The sequence below is a fragment of the Protopterus annectens genome, chromosome 7.part0 (assembly GCF_019279795.1).
Source record: "Protopterus annectens isolate FY-2018-M chromosome 7.part0, PAN1.0, whole genome shotgun sequence".
NCBI lineage: Eukaryota > Metazoa > Chordata > Ceratodontiformes > Protopteridae > Protopterus > Protopterus annectens.
This window is the reverse complement of record NC_056739.1, coordinates 794,442,127-794,457,927: the sequence shown is the minus strand read 5'-3', so window position 1 is coordinate 794,457,927 and position 15,801 is coordinate 794,442,127. Positions and strand designations below refer to the sequence as shown.

General features: G+C 40.6%; 1 protein-coding gene across 1 annotated transcript in view; it reads right to left on the bottom strand.

The window, feature by feature from the left end:
• DNAH2 (dynein axonemal heavy chain 2) overlaps positions 1–15,801 on the bottom strand; it is a 6,636,854-nt gene that overhangs the window by 2,671,470 nt on the left and 3,949,583 nt on the right. The window contains exon 50 of the mRNA XM_044077324.1: positions 5,302–5,526. Within this exon, the coding sequence (XP_043933259.1) occupies positions 5,302–5,526 (225 nt within the window). The remainder of the gene's footprint in view (positions 1–5,301; positions 5,527–15,801) is intronic.

The following is a 15,801-nucleotide window of genomic DNA, read 5'->3' as shown; positions in this document are numbered from 1 at the left end:
AATGTATTATGTGAGGAGAAGGGGAGTAATAAACTCTCTGTACAATATGAAGATGATGACCTGGTAGCTACAATTTGAAAACAAACATGTGGCCAACACTGCAAACCAGCTGACCATCAGTGTCTTGTTGACAAAGATAATAATAGCAGAGTCCAGATGTCTCTAGAATTAGGTTCATGGTGCATTTGTCTGACTGCTTGTCAGAAATAGTAATTGTATCAACCATCAACTTGCCCCGCAGTATCCTATTATATGCAACATGAAAGAATGCAGATAAGTTTGCATGATACAGTTCAATTAACACTTATTTTTCATATACAAACTTTTCTTATGCATTTTTTCAAATCTAGAATGTTTAAAAAAGTAGTAGCTTTCAGACTTAAAGTTCCACAAACAACATGGTAATATGAAATACTGCAAATATAGAGGAAAAAATAATTGCAAAACTAAATAGCAAAAGAAAAGAAGGTTAAGAAGTGTATGACAGAAAAATAGAAGTTATGTCCAGACAATCTAATACCCACAATCCCCTCTGCCTTTACCTCAGATCTAGTTTTCATGCCATACATCTATACATAAGATAAACAGACATATATATAGTATATGTGTATACCAACTATGTACACAGAATAATGACAGTAGCAAAAATGCTTCTGGCCAGGCATCAGAACGTTCTTCCTATATGTGATAGTTCAACTGCCCGCTGTGTTCTACACATGGGTAGCATCCCTAGCTCCTAAATCCTGAGGAACTCACGGGAGGACGTTCTTGAGCACAGTGGAACCAAAGGGTTGCCTGTCCCTAGAAACCTTATCTACTTTATAATGAGAAATAAATGTATGTGGCTTAGACCAGGTAGCAGGCATCCAGAGGTAGGCGAGCTGCATGAGCCAAAAGGCGTAGATATTGATCTTGTGGAATGTCCTTTGGGTTTGTTTAGAAGGGTTGATTTGCAGAATCATACATAGATTATACAATCCGTTAACCACTTTGAAAGAGTTCTTTGGTAACTGCAAGTCTTTTCCTGCTATCAGCAAAAGCCACAAAGAGTTGATCTGTTTTCCTGTGATCTTTTGTTCTATCCAAATAAAACCTTAGCTGTCTGTGAACATCCAATTTGTGTAACATATACTCCATTTTGTTGGAGTGGTTTTGAAGAAAGTGGGTAATTCAATGGACTGATTAATGTTGTTAATAGAACACACTTTAGGGAGGGGATGAATTGGTTGAAGAGAAACTCTGTCAGAGTGAAAGATCAGATAAGGGTGCTTGATGGAGAGAGCCTGAAGTTCAGACACTTAGCTCTAGCAAGTAATGCTACCAGAAGAGAGTTTTCCAGGACAAAAATTTTAATGGACAAGAAGGCAGGTTCAAAGGGGCAACATTAATTTAGATAGCAACAAGTTTAGGACTCCAAGGTGCGTAGAGGGGTTCAAGGGGGGCATTAATTTAGATAGCAAGCAAGTTTAGACTCCAAGGTAGCGTAGGAGATCTGACTGATGAAATAAGTCTGTTAAGAACTCTAAAATCTTATTCAAAGGAGCTGGAAAGGATCAACGGTGTGTGTTCGCCCAGAATATACAAACCGTTTCCATTGCTAGTATATGTTTTAGTAGTGGAGCTTTATGTGAAGCCACTAATATATTCTGGACTGCTGGTGACAAGAGATCAGACCTGGCTAAGTTGGAGCAGCCAAGCTGCTAGATGGAGTGACAGTGAGTCAACAGATCCGGCTCTGGGTCCAGAATCCAGGGTCCCCGAATGCAGTGAATTTGTGAGGCCAGAATGGAGCAATGAGGATTATCGTCCTGTGAAGGTTCCTGGCTTTCTGGAATGGAGGAAATACTTCCTAATAGGGCAAAGTAGCTCCTGCATTTGGCATTCATTGGCCACTGACTGTTTCAGAGACCACTGCTCAGCCTGTGCTATCAGAAAGCGACCGTGGACTCTGCCCACTGCCAAATTCTCATGGCCTCTCTGCATAGTTGATAGGACTTGGTTCCCTTGTTTGTTTATGTACCAGACTACCGACATGTTGTCCGTCTGAACTGCAATAGTCCCTAGAGGAAGAAGGGGAGCAAAGTGTTGCAACGCTAGAAACACTGCCCTCAACTCTAGAACATTGATGTGCAGATTGTATTCCAAATTGGTCCATTCGCCTTGGCCTGTCTGTCCCTGAAAGATGCCCCCACCCTATCAGGGGTTGCACGTTTGGAGCCACCAGTTTAGATCTGTTTTGCAAGTCTTTGTTATGAGAATCTAGGTGTGTTAGAGGTAGTTGCTGGAATGACCATTGAGCAAATAGCAGCCATTGTAGGACTCTCATGTGCAACCTTCCCAGGGAATTGCAATAAGGGAGGCTGACATGAGGCCCAACACCTTCAGTACTAGGTGTGCAGGAGATTTCCTTGACAAGAGTAGAAGACGAATGTGAGTCTGCAGTGATGATATCCTTTCTGGGGGAAGACTCAGAATCAATTGGCGTGTGTTTAACTCTGCTCCTATGAACAAGATATTTTGTGATGGCTGAAGTAAGGATTTTCCAAATTTACGGAAATCCCTAGGTGAACACACAGTTGAAGAACATAGTCTCTGGCCTGCAGTAGTTGGCCGGGTGGTGGCTGAAAGGAGCCAGTAATCCCTGACGTCTCAAGTGTGACGCTACCACTGCCATGCATTTGGTGAAGTCCCTGGGGGCTGAGGTCTGACCAAAGGGCAGCGCTCGAAATTGAAAGTGACTGGCTCCCAGCGCAAATGAACTCTGGATGTCCTGGCCATTTTGATGTGGTAGTATGCAACCTTCTAGATCTATTGAGCACATCCACCCGTCCTTCTGTAGAAAGGGAAGGATCGATTGAAGCGTGACCATTGAACTTTTCTTTCTTGACCGAAAGTATTGAGGTAACTCAGGTCTAGAATGGGCCTCCAGTCCCCTGTTTTCTTTGGAACTAAAAGAACCTTGAGTAAGTCAATCCTTGCTGGTCCGCTGGGACTGGCTGGATGACTCTTTTCTAACAACTTTGAAATTTCTAAAGCTGCTGGCTCTACATCTGGGAGTCTTTTCTTTGGAATGGGATAGGATAGGAAGGGTATGGTGTAACCTCTGGTAACTACCCAATTGTCTGTAGTTATATCTTGCCAGGCCTGAGGGTATAAAGACTGCCTCCAGAGCAGGACAGTCGGGCCTCCTCTCAGGAGTGCTGGAAAGGTTTACCAGGGAGTGTTTCCCTGTCACCTTGATGTTGCGGACCCCTCTGCCGCCAGGCGGCGTCTTCCACCTCTGCCCCTCCTCTGCCTCTAGAGGGGGCATCACCCTGTGTGCCCGGGAAAGACCCTTGGTTTTGTTTCGAAACCACATTTTCCCAGCCGTGCCCTTTGGGGAGTGCGGTCTGGTTGGGGTGGAAAAACAGACTCCGACAGCAGACAGAGTCTTTCCCTCTTGTTCACACCGGGTAAGGGTCTCCTTTACCTTGGGGCCAAAAAGAGTGGCACCGTCAAATGGGCGTTTGTAAAGGAAGACTTGAAGGCTATCCAGGATTGTGAGCAATCGCTGAAGCTGCTGCCCATCTACGAAACCTCGGCTGCGAGGAAATCAGCCTCATGAGTTAACAATCGATGTTAGGTTGCGCTGTCACTTTCTCTGAGACAGCTGCATCTGTAGCACCCTGGAGGGTATCTCCCAACTCTTTGACTAGATCCCTCTGCAGGCGTGTAAAATGGGTCAAATAGTTCAGGGACCGCATGGAAAAGCCGCTGAACTAAAATATCTATCCATCGTCCTAGAATCTTTATTAGGCGGATGGACAAGACTCCGACATCTCCTTTTCGTGGCTGCAGCCACCACCATAGTGTCTACTGGAACTCCTTTAGTAAGGTAGGACTTATCCTGAGGTGCTGTGATGTACTTGTTGGTTTCCTAGGAACAGGTTCCACTGTGTCAGGAGCAATAAGTTCCATAGGAGGAGGGCGAGCACCAAATGCCTTCAGCAGAACTGACTCATCCTCAGAAGGGGAAGGGACTGCCAGTCACCTCTCTGTTTCAGGATCTCCAAAATGTCTGAAAAGAGACATCTTCTGAAGGTGACTTAGGGGACCCTGACTCATCTAAGTCAGTATCAGGTGTGAAGGATTCCTGGGGTGAATCCAAGTGTATCCTCTTATACAGTCTCTTACTAGGGACTTCCCCGTGGGAGCATCAGCCTCGGAGGAAGAGGGGCACCTGGCTGAGACACTGGTGCCCGGCCTTGGATGTGGCCGTGGGTGCAGATGAAGACAAAGGCCCTTTATGGGGAGGAGAAACTGCTTCCACTGATGTGGTTGTCTGGGTAGACAACACCTTCCTCATCAGGTAAGAGTCTCAAGAAATGGGAAGAATCCCGACATGGTGGTTCGACTCGGCCCGGAACCAAGAACAGACCCGGTTCTGGACCCGAGGGCTCCACAATCAGCAGATCAGCCTCTTCCGGCTCCAAAGACTGAATCGGTCTCGAGGAGGAATGGATGGAGATACAGGAAGGCCTTCAAGTTTCGACACCAGCTGGGTGGAAACCGAAATAAGTTTAGAGGGCCGAATGCTCCAGCAGCTTCTGCACCACACGATCCACATCGACATCCGAAAGTTTGGAGGAAGACTCCATCACGGTTCCAAAAGACTTCGAGCTCAGGAACCGACACCAGTTGAACAAGTCTGTGGAACCGGTGATCTAACCTTTGAAGAGATGCCTGGTCAGAAGCATCCAAAGCCTCTTGGAAAGCTGGTTTCAAAGACCCCTGTCCATTTCCCACTGAAAGAGTGACAGATGGAGCAATCCTCTGGAACTATGGTTGTCAGTGACCGACATTTTTGGCCACACAGACTTTGCCTTCTCAGACATTGTAGGTAATAAACAATTCCAGAAACAAACACACAGTCAAATCCGGGAAAAATAGTCACAATCAGGTAAATGTCAAATCCGGTATAAATTTGTCTCAATATGGTAGTATATGGGAAAGGTGTAGGCCCGATACAAAAATACCGATAAAAGGTTAACGGTACCAAGGAATTACGGAACCACAACACAATCACACTAGGTAATACTGACAATATCAAGTTAAATAGAATTCTCAATAAAATACAACAAAAAGTTATATCTTAGCTTAGAAAACCCTCGAGCTAGCTCCCAACGATCACGAATGCAGCAGCGGCAAACTAGATCTGAGGTAAAGGCAGAGGGATTGTGGGTATTAGATTGTCTCGAGCTTCTTCGATGCAGAGCTAGATTGAACACTATCACATTAAGATGTTAAAAGAAAAATGCATACCTTGATGTATTTGATGGTTTGTTTTTGTCTGTCATACCAAAATCCATAGTCAACCCAGAGACGAATAAGCTCAAGTGGAGGCTGGGAGCCAAATGTATCCTTTGCTGGCATATTTAAGTCATCCATGAAGGTAATGAGTTTCTTTCCACCAACAGGAACATAGACACCCTTAGTTCTCTTCTCCACACGGCTCTCAATGATGTCTTGCACATTGTTGGAAGTGGTCTGTAAAAGGGGTTCAGAAAACAAAAAAAGAAAGATTTAAAGCACCCGGTGAGAACAGGAAAATAAATATATATCAGGTTGAATTTTCAAAAGCAAGTTACTGTAACCAAATTACCCCTACAAGCGCACTCATTATTCCAAAATCCAGCACATAATGCCATCAGGAATTCCATGCCTGTATAATAATTGGATTTATACATTCACCTGTTGAGCAGCTGGAAGTATTGAGCCAAAGGCTCCTTTGAAAGCAAACAATTGGCTGTCCATAAGGCACGTAACACGGATGCTGAAAACAAATATGGATGGAACAGCTCTACAATAGCAGGCAAACAGCTAGGTAGACACAAAATACAGCACTGTACAAAAGTTAAACTACTGAACACAAAGGGCTAGCCCACTGGGGTATGAGACTTTATTTCTAACTACATTTTTAAGGACTACCATTCAATATGCAAATCCCAACTTAGATGGAAGGGATAGACGTACGCTGATTGATCAGCCCTATCATGGACTAACAGGAGGGCCAATCCCAGGAAGAATATTATAGTACAGTACCCTAATAGGGCAATGCTGCACTGGTCTGCATGTGCATGGGTAGACAGAGCAAATATAATTTATTTTGTTAATGCTTTATAGGATACAGGTAGGTTCTCCTCGTAAAACCACAGGTCATGCATAATAGTTTTCATTTCTGTCCCCTCTCAAGAGCCATTAAGGGTTCTGAGAACATGACTGTGGGGAATGAGGTGGTGAGCCAGAGACTGGCAGTGGGGGATATGGTGTAAAGCATAAACATGTAGATTAATGCTCCTAAAAGCTTAAAGCTCCTAAGTTACCTGGTAAAATATTAACTCAACATGGCTTTAGACCCGGACATAACACAAACACTGCCCTCATTTCCTTCTTAAACACAAAAAATAGAGCTTGCGATGCTGGTTCCTTTGTCTCTGCCCTCTTTCTTGATCTGTCAAAGGCATTTGACACTATTTCCCACTCCCTTCTGCTCAGTAAACTCTCTAACCTGGGCATATCTCCCCCTACCCTACAATGGTTTACTAACTATCTCAGCAATAGGCAGCAATCTACTATATAGCAGCACTCTCCCTCCCCTTTCATCAGTACAAATACAGTGGTTTCCCAAGGTTCGATTTTGGGTCCCCTCTTATTCAGTATATTTGTCAATAACTTTCATACCACTCTGACCCATTGCACTGTCGTCCAATATGTTGATGACTCAACTATCATTTGCTCTTCAAAATCTGCCAATGTGTTACAGCATCTCACCCAAGAAGCTTTTACCTCCACCGAAACCTGGATGTCTCAAAACCATCTCGCCCTCAACCCCAATAAAACAAAACTCTTAATGTTCACCCCTACAAAATCTACCCCTGTTGACAAGTCACTACTTACTGTTCACTCCCAAAACAACACTATCATCGAAGTTGTCCCTAGTACCAAACTGCTAGGAGTCATCATTGATGACAAATTAACTTCTGACCTTCACATCCATAACAACATCAAAAAAAACATCAGAAGCTTGGCGGCCTTTTTAGGCACAACTATCCTAGCCTCTCTGCTAAAAGGACCCTGGCATCATCCTTCCTGCTTCCAACTCTGCTGTACAGTACCCCCATCCTCACCAATCTACAATCCTCCTTGAAAACTAAACTTTACTCTTGCTACAACAAAGTCGCAAAATCTGTTACAAATGCTAAATTGTCTACCAACCACAGCTCCTCTCTGCATTATCTAAACTGGCTAGAACTCCCTCATCATCTCACTTATCTACAACTAACTACAGCCCACAAGATAATCTATCGACCTGAAATTTGCCCTTCTCTCTCCTCCATACTGACTATGTACCATCCTAATCGCCACCTCAGGTCTGCAAACAAAATGCTAATGACTGTAGAGAAACCCAAGCTCTCAATTGGCAAAATGTTGTATTCTCATACTGTCTCCAAGTTATGGAATAATCTCCCTCCTTCACTCAGGACTATCAGCAACCCTGGCTCCTTTAAAAAAAATCCCTCAAATTACATCTCTCCTCCCACTGGCTATGCTCCTGTACCCCAACACATAACCTCAACTCCTGACTTCTCTTTCTGGAGTCTCAACTTTAACTATTCAATTACAAACATTTCCTCTCCTCCTCTCTACTACAATGACCTATTGCTGTATCACTAACTTGACTCTTTCTTCCTATAGCCCTAATGCTACCTCCCTTTCTACCCTGTAGTCAACTCACTCTGCTAATAATTTTACAGCTATAGTTATTCTCATGTGTTATTTAAATACTTGTCATCTTTTACTGCTACATTTATACCTGATTGTAAACATTATCACTATTTTTGCTATTTATTTTTTTCTTTAAATGTGAATGCACTGCTCAAATCAATCTGTTCTATGTATTGGTAATTTTATTTTGTATGTAATTAATGCGGAGCTTTTCTCCCTAGGCCTCCACTGAAAATGGGCTCTTTATAGGCACAGTGGGACTTTCCCGGTTAACAAATGCAATAAAAAAGTGATACTAAAAACAGGTTGGTCAGACTTGCCAATGTTATGTTTGTCTTTTCTAGATAGAACCTCAGTAATCTGTCAACATCCAGCAACTGAAGATCTCTCTTTCTTTTATTTTGAGGATTGAGAAAGAAAAGAGGAAGTTTGACAGCTATGTGACAACTTTTAAGCATAAGGGACACGTTAGTTCCAAGACTAACCCTGTCCTTTTGGTAGCCTAAGAAAGTAAGAGGGCACAGAAGAGTCTGCAATGTTAGATTTTTTCAGAACATAATTCAGTTCTCAATGAGAATTAGTTTTCTAGGGGGCCTAATGTGGAAGGCAGTTTAAAGAAACTGTAAGACCACATAGTGTGAAGAAAGAAGGGGAACAAACAGGCAGACACTGAGATGGTTGAAAAATGCACTTTAATTGAACTGAATGCTTAGCCTGAGTGCAGCAGTTCACACAAATATTTGAATATCATAGGGATCAATGAATGAGACGGATCTTGACCTCTATTATGGCATCATATAGAAAGTATCTTCTCTTTTAAAGCATTCAAACCAAAGGGTAAAAGGCTTACAAAGAGAAGCCATTTAGTAAAAACTAAAAGAAGGACGCAACCAAGCTAAAGCCTTTATTGTGTAATACATTAGACCTGCTATACTAAGGGGCCCATGAGATGTATCACAATGACCAATAACACATCAGTAAGATTTTCTAGTAGCAGTTTTTCTTGTCTCCTTTAGTACCTGGAGCATGTTCTACAATTAAAGGCATCTGAAGAAAATCAAAAGCTGATCTTCCAGATGGTGAGATTCAAAGTCTTGAGATTTGGATGAATAAGACCACTCTTCTCCTGTGGGATTAAGTCCTTCACGTGGAGAAAGCTACTGTGATTGCCCTTAGCTAGATGAAAAAGGAGGAAGAAACCAATGCTGTCTGGCCCAAAAGGGAGTCAGCAACATCATCCTTGGTTTGTGTTTCTGAATCCTCAGAAAGATCTTCAGAATGAGAGGAAAGATAGGGAAAGCACAAAGGAATTTTCATTTCCAATGTAAAGAAAAGACATCTGTTCTCCAGCCTTCCTTTCAAGGGGCTCTGCTACAAAAAAGACTGTGTTACCTGTTTTGAGTGGAGGGGAAAACTTCTGGCAGGTTTCCCAATGGTGAGCAATCTGAAGGAACACCTCTAGGTTCAACAATATGAATTGGATCCATTCAAATAGTCTGCCATTGCATTTTGTTTTGAGAGAATGTAAACAGCCTAAATGAAGAGGATGCACTCAACTGCCAGCTGTCAGGCTACCACAACAAGTCTGCAGAGAGGACAGGACTTTGCCCCCCTCCTCATTTATTTATATAGCAGTGGTGTTATATGTTATTACCTGAAGTAGTCCCAAGCTCAAGAGATGATGCAGAGATTGAAGGACATAATTTATGGCCATCATCTCCTTGATGTTTATATCCTCCTTTTTGTCTTGGTTGGATCACATTTCCTGGACTTTGACAACCTTGAATAAGCCCCCTACCATGTAAATTCTGAGGTATTTGTTGCTACCATCTGTTGCGTGGTTGAGATATGAAAGGGAACCACAGGATTGTTTTGTAGATAATCTACCAAATATCTTTCTTCACAAAATACAAGAGAGGGATTGAAAAGGATAGAGGATGAAAGTGTTGTACCCAAATCGAATTAAGGTACCACTACATTTTCATCAGTGAAGTACGACATGTAGAATCACTGGAATCGTTGATGCTATGAATCACAGGCCATTTGAAGCTTTGTCAGTGATAGAACAGATCAAAGAGAGGGGTCGGGGTTTGGTACAATGATTAAGGTGTTTACCTCGCAAACAAGAAGTACAGGATTTGATTCTCACCAAGGGAAAATTGGCTAGGCCTAAAATGATCAAGAAGAGCAGCTAGTCTAGTACTTGCCTGAGAACCTATAAACCTACAGAAAGTAAGTTCTCAAAAACAAAGTCTTGGCTAGAGGTAGATATGCCATGATGATGGTGTCCAGAAGACATCTCAGGAACATCAAAGAATGGGTTGGATCCAGGTTACACGACCTTACATTCAGACTGAAACCTAAGTAGAGAAGTTAGTTGGTTGAAGACTGTGGGGCCTTCCAGGTTTATCTTTTTGAAGTAGTCTGGGTTAAGCAGGTGTCCAAGTAGGGAAATATATGGATGCCTTAAAGCCTACAAAAAAGCATGGGCTAAACATTTTGTGAAAACCCTTGGGAATGTGCATAAGCAAAATGGCAAAAAAGTCAACTGAAAGTGATATCCCAATGCACAGAACCTTAAACACTGTCTATGTTTTGTGTGAAAACTGTTATGCTGTTAGGTATAGTTTAGATTATAAATTAACTAGATACGCTTGAAGGAGGAAGAATGAAGAGAGATTTTGGAGTGTTAATATTGTAAGTTTCAGAAAGGTGTTTTAGCTGGGATAAACCGGGGTTTCCACATTCCTTCTTTCCTTGGAATCAGGAACAGTATGGAGTAGAATCCTTTCCCTATTTTTCTTGGTAGAATAAGTTTTATGATTCTCTGAAGAAACAGATTTGAAATGCTTGGGAAGAAGAGATGCTGGTGATGTAAGATGACTTCAGGGATCCTTGGGGAGAGAATTCCAGTGAAGGTTTTATCAGTTTTATTATATCCAAAACCCAAAGATCTGATGTTATGAACTTCTGAAAGAAAAGAGAAAGAGAACATTTCACAGCAATTTGTGAAGAGAAATGCCAAGGTAGAAGAGGGAAGGTTGGCTGTAGTATATCTGAAGTTAGTACAGCTGTCAGAAAATGATCCTTTAGTTCCATTAAACTCAGATTTTGGTTTGTCTGGCTTTTTCTTTTTTTCTTTCACAACTTCTCTTTTTTGTTGAGAAGCATTTTTAGGCTCATTTGAAAATAGTCGAGATTTGGTAGGATAGTTTCTCTGAAACTTAGGAACATCAGAAACAACTGCTTAACCCCTTGCACAATCTTACTTCTTCCCTCAAATTTCTTGAAAATCTCTGCAGAGGAATTGCCAAATAGTTCATCTTTTTTTTCTAGAAGAGGCTATGGAGGGTCTAGTAGATTGGCTTTCAGATAATCTGGGAGAGACTGAAGCGTCAGCCAAGTATATCTAAGACGTGAACCAGTGGCAGCTGCTCTAGAAACATCAGCTGTGTCATACTCACATTTAATACAATGCCTCACAACCTAAGAGGCAGAGGTAACCATATCTTGTAAGAAAGACTTAGTCTCAAAGTGTGGTACATCAGAAACCACTTTGGCTATGTTATCCAAAACTAAAAAGCAAGTATCTGCTCATGCGTATTTGACAGCTGATGACCCTAAAGGACAGAGTGACCAAGTAAACTTTTTTTTTTTTTTTTTACAGTTCATATCTGTGGCCCTACTGTCCTTGTCACTGGGGAAAAGACTAGTGGAAGGTAGTCGTTTAGACACAATATTTGATTGCAAAACAATAACAGCAGGCTCAGATGGTGGGTTTTTATACAGAAACTAGTAACTTCTGAGTTACCAGCACTTTATAACATCGGTTTGGCTTCTTGGGTGGAGGATGTTTGATATCTGGAGCCAAAGAAACTGACAACAATATTTTCTACACTACTAAAACAAGTGAAATAGGAGAGGGTTTAGACACCTCCATGTTCAGAAAGTCATAGTACTTTTTTGTGATGCTGATGTCTGCTTGTCGTTCCCATTTAAAATGTTCCTTCATCTTACAGTGTTCCCAAAGGTGAGATCTTCATGGTGGGAATAAGAAGACAAAGTATCATCCACCTTTGATTCATAACCCAGGGTGAATCCATTCGTGAGGTAAAATCAAGGTTGTCAGACTGAAGCAGAAGTAAGGTCTTCCGTAGAAGAGTACTCCCTTTTCAATGGAGAGGGAATCTAGGAAGACTGAAAGGATATGACAGCTTTAAAAATATAAAACACCATGGCACACTGGACAGTGGACCCACAAATGATCTCCAAAAACGTAGAATGGCAAGGTATAAGCAGTTTAATACACTTCACGAAACAAACTTCCACTGTTACAAAATTCCTGTTAAGCGCTTTCACCCAGTCCAAATACCAGGCTTCATCAGAACAGTGAACATCATTTTCAAACAACTTAAAATAGCAATTAACAAGTCATATAACTACCCCCTCCAACCAATGAAATTATAACAATTTAAAAACACACTGTGCTTACATGATTGTTAATACATAAATATTCTACAAAACATCAACAGCTGTTAAAACCATACCCCGGTTAATTTTGGCAAAACAATTTATAATTTAGCAGCCCTTAATTTTAAAATGCTGCTAATATTAATATTATCATTCAGCCCTGGGGCTCTCCCCTCATCCAATCTCAGTTGCCAAAGCAACTCCTTATATTCAAGTCTTGATTCCCAACTACCACCTCGAGGATCGACTAAAACCTGTTCCAAGACAAAAAACTTGATATCCATTTCCTTATAGATTTGGGCATGTTTGTAAAAGGTATTAGTATCCTTACCCTTATTTACGTTGTACGTGTTCATACACTCTCCTTTTCAATTTCCTTTCCATTTTCCCTATATAAAAACTCATACAGGACATGCATAGTCCCATATAAACTACACCCCTCCCACAATTAAAATATTTAGATGCTTGAATTTTGAATTTCCTGGAAGGAATGTATACTGACCCTTGATTGATCATATAACAACACTGATGACAGGCTCCACATTTGTAAGTACCTATCTTTGCTCTATCTCGTGTTTCCTGGGTATCAAATCCTCTTTCAACTAATTCCTTAAGGTTCTTGTCCCTTCTCCCAACAAAATGGGGATGTGTGGGGAGAAAACTGGAAATTTCCTCATTCACTTTTAATATAGGCCAATACTTCATAACTATTTTTTCTACTTCAGTCGACGTAATAGAAAAAGTATGTATAAAGGCACCTTCCAATTTAGGTGCCTCCGGGGTAATCGGTCATTCCAATACCCAATATAGGGAAAAATTTTTAATCCCTGTTATCAACAACTTCCTTAACTACACTGTCAATAAGTTTTTTGGGATAACCCCTTTCTAGAAAAAGTGAAGTAATAAACTTCACCTCTTCTAAAAATTGGTCCATCAAACTCGTCATCCTCGAAGCTCTGATCATTTGACCCTTCACAATCCCCTTTTTTGATAAAAAGGGTATCCACTATCAAAGTGCAAGTATGCATTCGAGAATGCCTTTTTTCTAAACACCTTAGACTGAAAACATCCACTGTTGTAATCCTTGTATAACGCAACATCCAAATAATTTAAACTACACTCATTTACACTAAAAGTAAAGGCCAAAAAATCGGTGGACTCATTAATATAACAAAGAAATTCCTGCAATTTCTCTTCAGAGCCCTTCCATAATAAACAGATGTTGTCTAAAAATCTAGTATAATAAGTGATATATCTAGCCCAATCAGTTTATAAAATAAATTTTTGCTCCCAAAAATATAATACATAATTGGCATATAAAGGGGCGCAAGGTGCCCCCATAGCAACTCCCTTCTTTTGGTGATAAAATTCACCGTTAAAATACATGAAGTTGTTCTTAAGGACCGTTTCAGTAAATTCAGTAATTAAATTGATAGTATTACCATCCAGTCCTGATTCTATATTAAGCACCTCAGCAAACCATTCAAGACCAGTATCATGAGGGATACTTGGAAAAAGTTCTACCACATCTATAGTAACCATCAGTATATCCTCCTCAAATTTATCCTTATTCATTCCTTTCAAGAATTCCCATGAATCCTTATTAATATGTGGTATTGATGCAACAAATTATTTTATTTTCAAGTCCACAAAAGTGGCCAAGGGTTCTGTTATACCCCCACCACCTGAAACTATGGGTCTAAACTTAATATTGCTAATCCCCTCGTGTCTTTGGAATCCCGAAAATAATCGGGATCCTAGGTTGATCAACGTATAAGAAATTACATAATTTCTCATCACTACTCCCTTGCAACAGTAAATAATATTTAATTTTGGCATAGGTTATATGTATCTCATTCTGAGAAACCAAGGAGTAGTGTTCAGTATCCTGTAAGATGTTATACATATGTGTGTCATAATCCACAGCATACATCAAGACCACCCCACCCCCCTTGTCAGGTTTCATAACCCTACACTTTTGTTCATTTAACGTTCTCAATAAGTGTTCATCATCTTCAGAAAAAATATGACCCTGACGATACTTGAAGTTCAGTTGCCTAATTTCTTTTTCTGTAAGCTCCTCAAACATCTTCAAAAATGGATGGATAGGGGGATTATATAAACTCCTCCTAGAAAAGTCATACTGTGTATATTCTTACCCTTTAAATAAAATACTTAAATTTAATTGCCTAATAAAAAGTTTTAGGTCAATAATGGTATTGGCCAACAACCCAGGACGGGAAGGAACAAAATGGAGCCCTTTAGAGAATAGTTCAAAGTATTCATCGGTCAACCAAATATCAGTAAAGTTGTAAATGGTAAAGTTCCCTTTTTTAAAAATTCTGTTCTCCTAAAAATGTCCTTCTCCATTTTGATAAACCGTGCCATCATCAGCAAATACAGTTGTCAAATCATTTAATTCTGGGGTAATTCCACCCCCTCTGATATTGAAAATCCTGAACTGAATGCATTCTCTCTTTTTCGGCCAATCTCTCACTTCTCCTAAGGACTGGTTGTCCCCCTGGAGGTCCTGCAAACTGCTGGTTAATGTTATGGCCGTCTTCTATCCTACTAGTAAAAACATTGTCCACTTTGGAGGAGGGAAGAGGCATTTTGGTTAAAGGATAAGCTCTCCCTGTTCTTATCTTGGAACAGGTTTTAGTCGATCCTCGAGGTGGTAGTTGGGAATCAAGACTTGAATATAAGGAGTTGCTTTGGCAACTAAGACTGGATGCGGGGAGAGCCCCAGGGCTGAATTATAATATTAATATTAGCAGCATTTTAAAATTAAGGGCTGCTAGATTATAAATTGTTTTGCTAAAATTAACCGGGGTATGGTTTTAACAGCTGTTGACATTTTGTAGAATATTTATGTATTAAGAATCATGTCAGTGTGTTTTTAAATTGTTATAATTTCATTGGTTGGAGGGGGTAGTCATATGACTTGTTAATTGCTATTTTAAGCTGTTTGAAAATGGATGGTCACTGTTCTGATGAAGCCTGGTATTTGGACTGGGTGAAAGCGCTTAACAGGAATTTTGTAACAGTGGAAGTTTGTTTCGTGAAGTGTATTAAACTGCTTATACCTTGCCATTCTACGTTTTTGGAGATCATTTGTGGGTCCACTGCCTGGTGCAACCACACCAAACCTCTCACGTGGAGCAATGCACGGCCAACCAAACTACTGAAACACACAACGGCCAGCAATAAATGTCCCAAAATGGTTTATTAGAAAAAACACATAGGATATAAAAATATATCCAGCTCCAAACCGGTTTCGGTTACCCCTTCTTCAGTGGAGCATAGAAAAAAGATGAAAAAGCCAACAAATGCACCTGATACTATTTATAGTATCAGTTGAACAGAAATCATCCAATGAAAATGCAATATAATGGTCTGATAAGACCTACATACCAGAATACAATATTATGGTCTATTAAGACCTTAAAACACCAAAAATAAGATATATGCATTCAAAAAGAAAAAATCATAATAACATACATAGTCGGAAAACTGCATGTTATATGAATAAAAATAAAAATAAGAATTATGTAACATTAAATAATA